Here is a 1,577-nt window from a genome sequence, read left to right as displayed (position 1 = left end):
GAGCCTCTGGGCCATGGTGTGGGGTGGGCCCAGGGAGGCTGGCTCAGACTCATCCCTGATGCACCTGTCTGTGATCTCTGCAGGAGCTGCCAGCCCCGCTGAGGAAGGGACCATCTCACCCCGACACTGTATTTTCATAAAGGAACGTTGTGCAGCATCTCTGGTGCCATTGTGGTTTGTGTGTGGGCTGGGGAGGGGAGGCTGGTTTGCTCTTTCCAGATCTCTAAGCTTTTTGCCCTAGTCCAGAGCAAAAAGCTTTAGGAGGTTTTTCAGGAAGTCTCCAGCCCCAGCACACTCTCTGAGCCACCTGACTCTGATCCCCCGCAGCAGGGTGCATCCTGTACCATCCCTTAACCCCACTTAGGGCACCTTGATCCACTGTCCCTCTGCAGCAAGGCTTAGCTTGCTAACCAGGGTGCTTTGGGCTCGCCTGGGGTAGAAATCTGTCCAAACAGCTCCACAAGGAAGCTGTTTCAGCTCTTGCCCTGTTATGCAGGGTGCCGAGCAGGATTTTATAGTGCAGTTCTGACTGCCTGAGTGCCCCTTACAAACCAGTGAGACCAGTTTTACTGCCTAGTACCAAGCTAATGATGAAAGGGAAAATATACGCTATTTTTTTCCCTGTGATCTCTTTTTTTCCCCTGAAGCGGCTGTGCTCAAAGAAGGAGAAACCTCTTCCAGAGCTGATTTTGACCATGGAGGAAAAGTCCTTGAGAAAGGTGCTATAAAAGCTACCTGTTCCCTTTTACAGACCTTTCCTCCCTGCTTCAGGGAAAGCATGGGGGAGCTGGGTTAGCCATGCCCACTGGCTCTCAGCCCAGCCTGCCTGGCAGAAAGCCCATAACCATCCCACACCACAGACCTGTTCCTCTTCATTTATTTTGCTGTTTACACAGCCCTGAGTTGAGCAGAGACATGTGGGAGGTGCTCCCCTCCCCTATTCCCAGCCCTGAAGGCTACACCGCACTAACCTGTACCTTGCTGACATGGGAACACCGGAGCTGCCTTTGCCCAAGCTGCTGCACGGTGCAGAAGGATGAGCTAAAAGCTGCGTGGGGGGACCGAAGCCAGGGCTGGTCCTCAACCCAGCACAGCTTTGGCACAGTTGTGGGACCTGGAGCACGGCAGGCTTTTGAGGTTGCAGAGACCAGGTCCTTGGTCTTGTTTCCAGCCTGCTCTGAGGTGCCCCAAGAGAAGGGCATGGCTTAGAGGGACAGGAGCCAGTGCTGCTCTCAGTGCCAGGCGGGTGGGCTGGCCGGTGCGCACTGCTGTCCTTGTGCTGGGGCTACAAGTCGGAGTCACAAGGCAGGGTGCTCCTCCCGTGTCGTCCGTCTCGCTCGTCCTCCAGCACGTCCCAGGGATTGCGGTAAGCCCCAGTGATGGAGCATGGCCCAGCCTCCAGCACAGGGCTGGGGGGCAGTTTGGGGGCCCTGCGCTCCTTGCAGCAGTGGTGGAAGCTGAGGGCGAGGGCCAGCCCCCCCAAAATCTCCAGACAGCTTCCCAAGTAGCTCAGCACCAAGCTGTAGCCTACAACCAGCGTGCTGCCAGCCGGTGCGGGCAGTGCCCACAGCTCATGG

General features: G+C 57.0%; 1 protein-coding gene across 1 annotated transcript in view; it reads right to left on the bottom strand.

Annotated features, from left to right (window-relative positions):
• Positions 1-1,285: 1,285 nt before the first annotated feature.
• CLDN23 (claudin 23) overlaps positions 1,286-1,577 on the bottom strand; it is a gene marked incomplete at its 5' end in the record, with an annotated part of 692 nt that continues 400 nt past the window's right edge. Inside the window, one exon of the mRNA XM_009586094.1 lies at positions 1,286-1,570. Coding sequence (XP_009584389.1) covers positions 1,286-1,570 — 285 coding nt within the window. The remainder of the gene's footprint in view (positions 1,571-1,577) is intronic.

The sequence above is a fragment of the Fulmarus glacialis genome, unplaced genomic scaffold, assembly GCF_000690835.1.
Source record: "Fulmarus glacialis isolate BGI_N327 unplaced genomic scaffold, ASM69083v1 scaffold27179, whole genome shotgun sequence".
Lineage (NCBI taxonomy): Eukaryota > Metazoa > Chordata > Aves > Procellariiformes > Procellariidae > Fulmarus > Fulmarus glacialis.
Note: the sequence above shows the minus strand (reverse complement) of the source record. Positions and strands in the feature narration are given on the sequence as shown.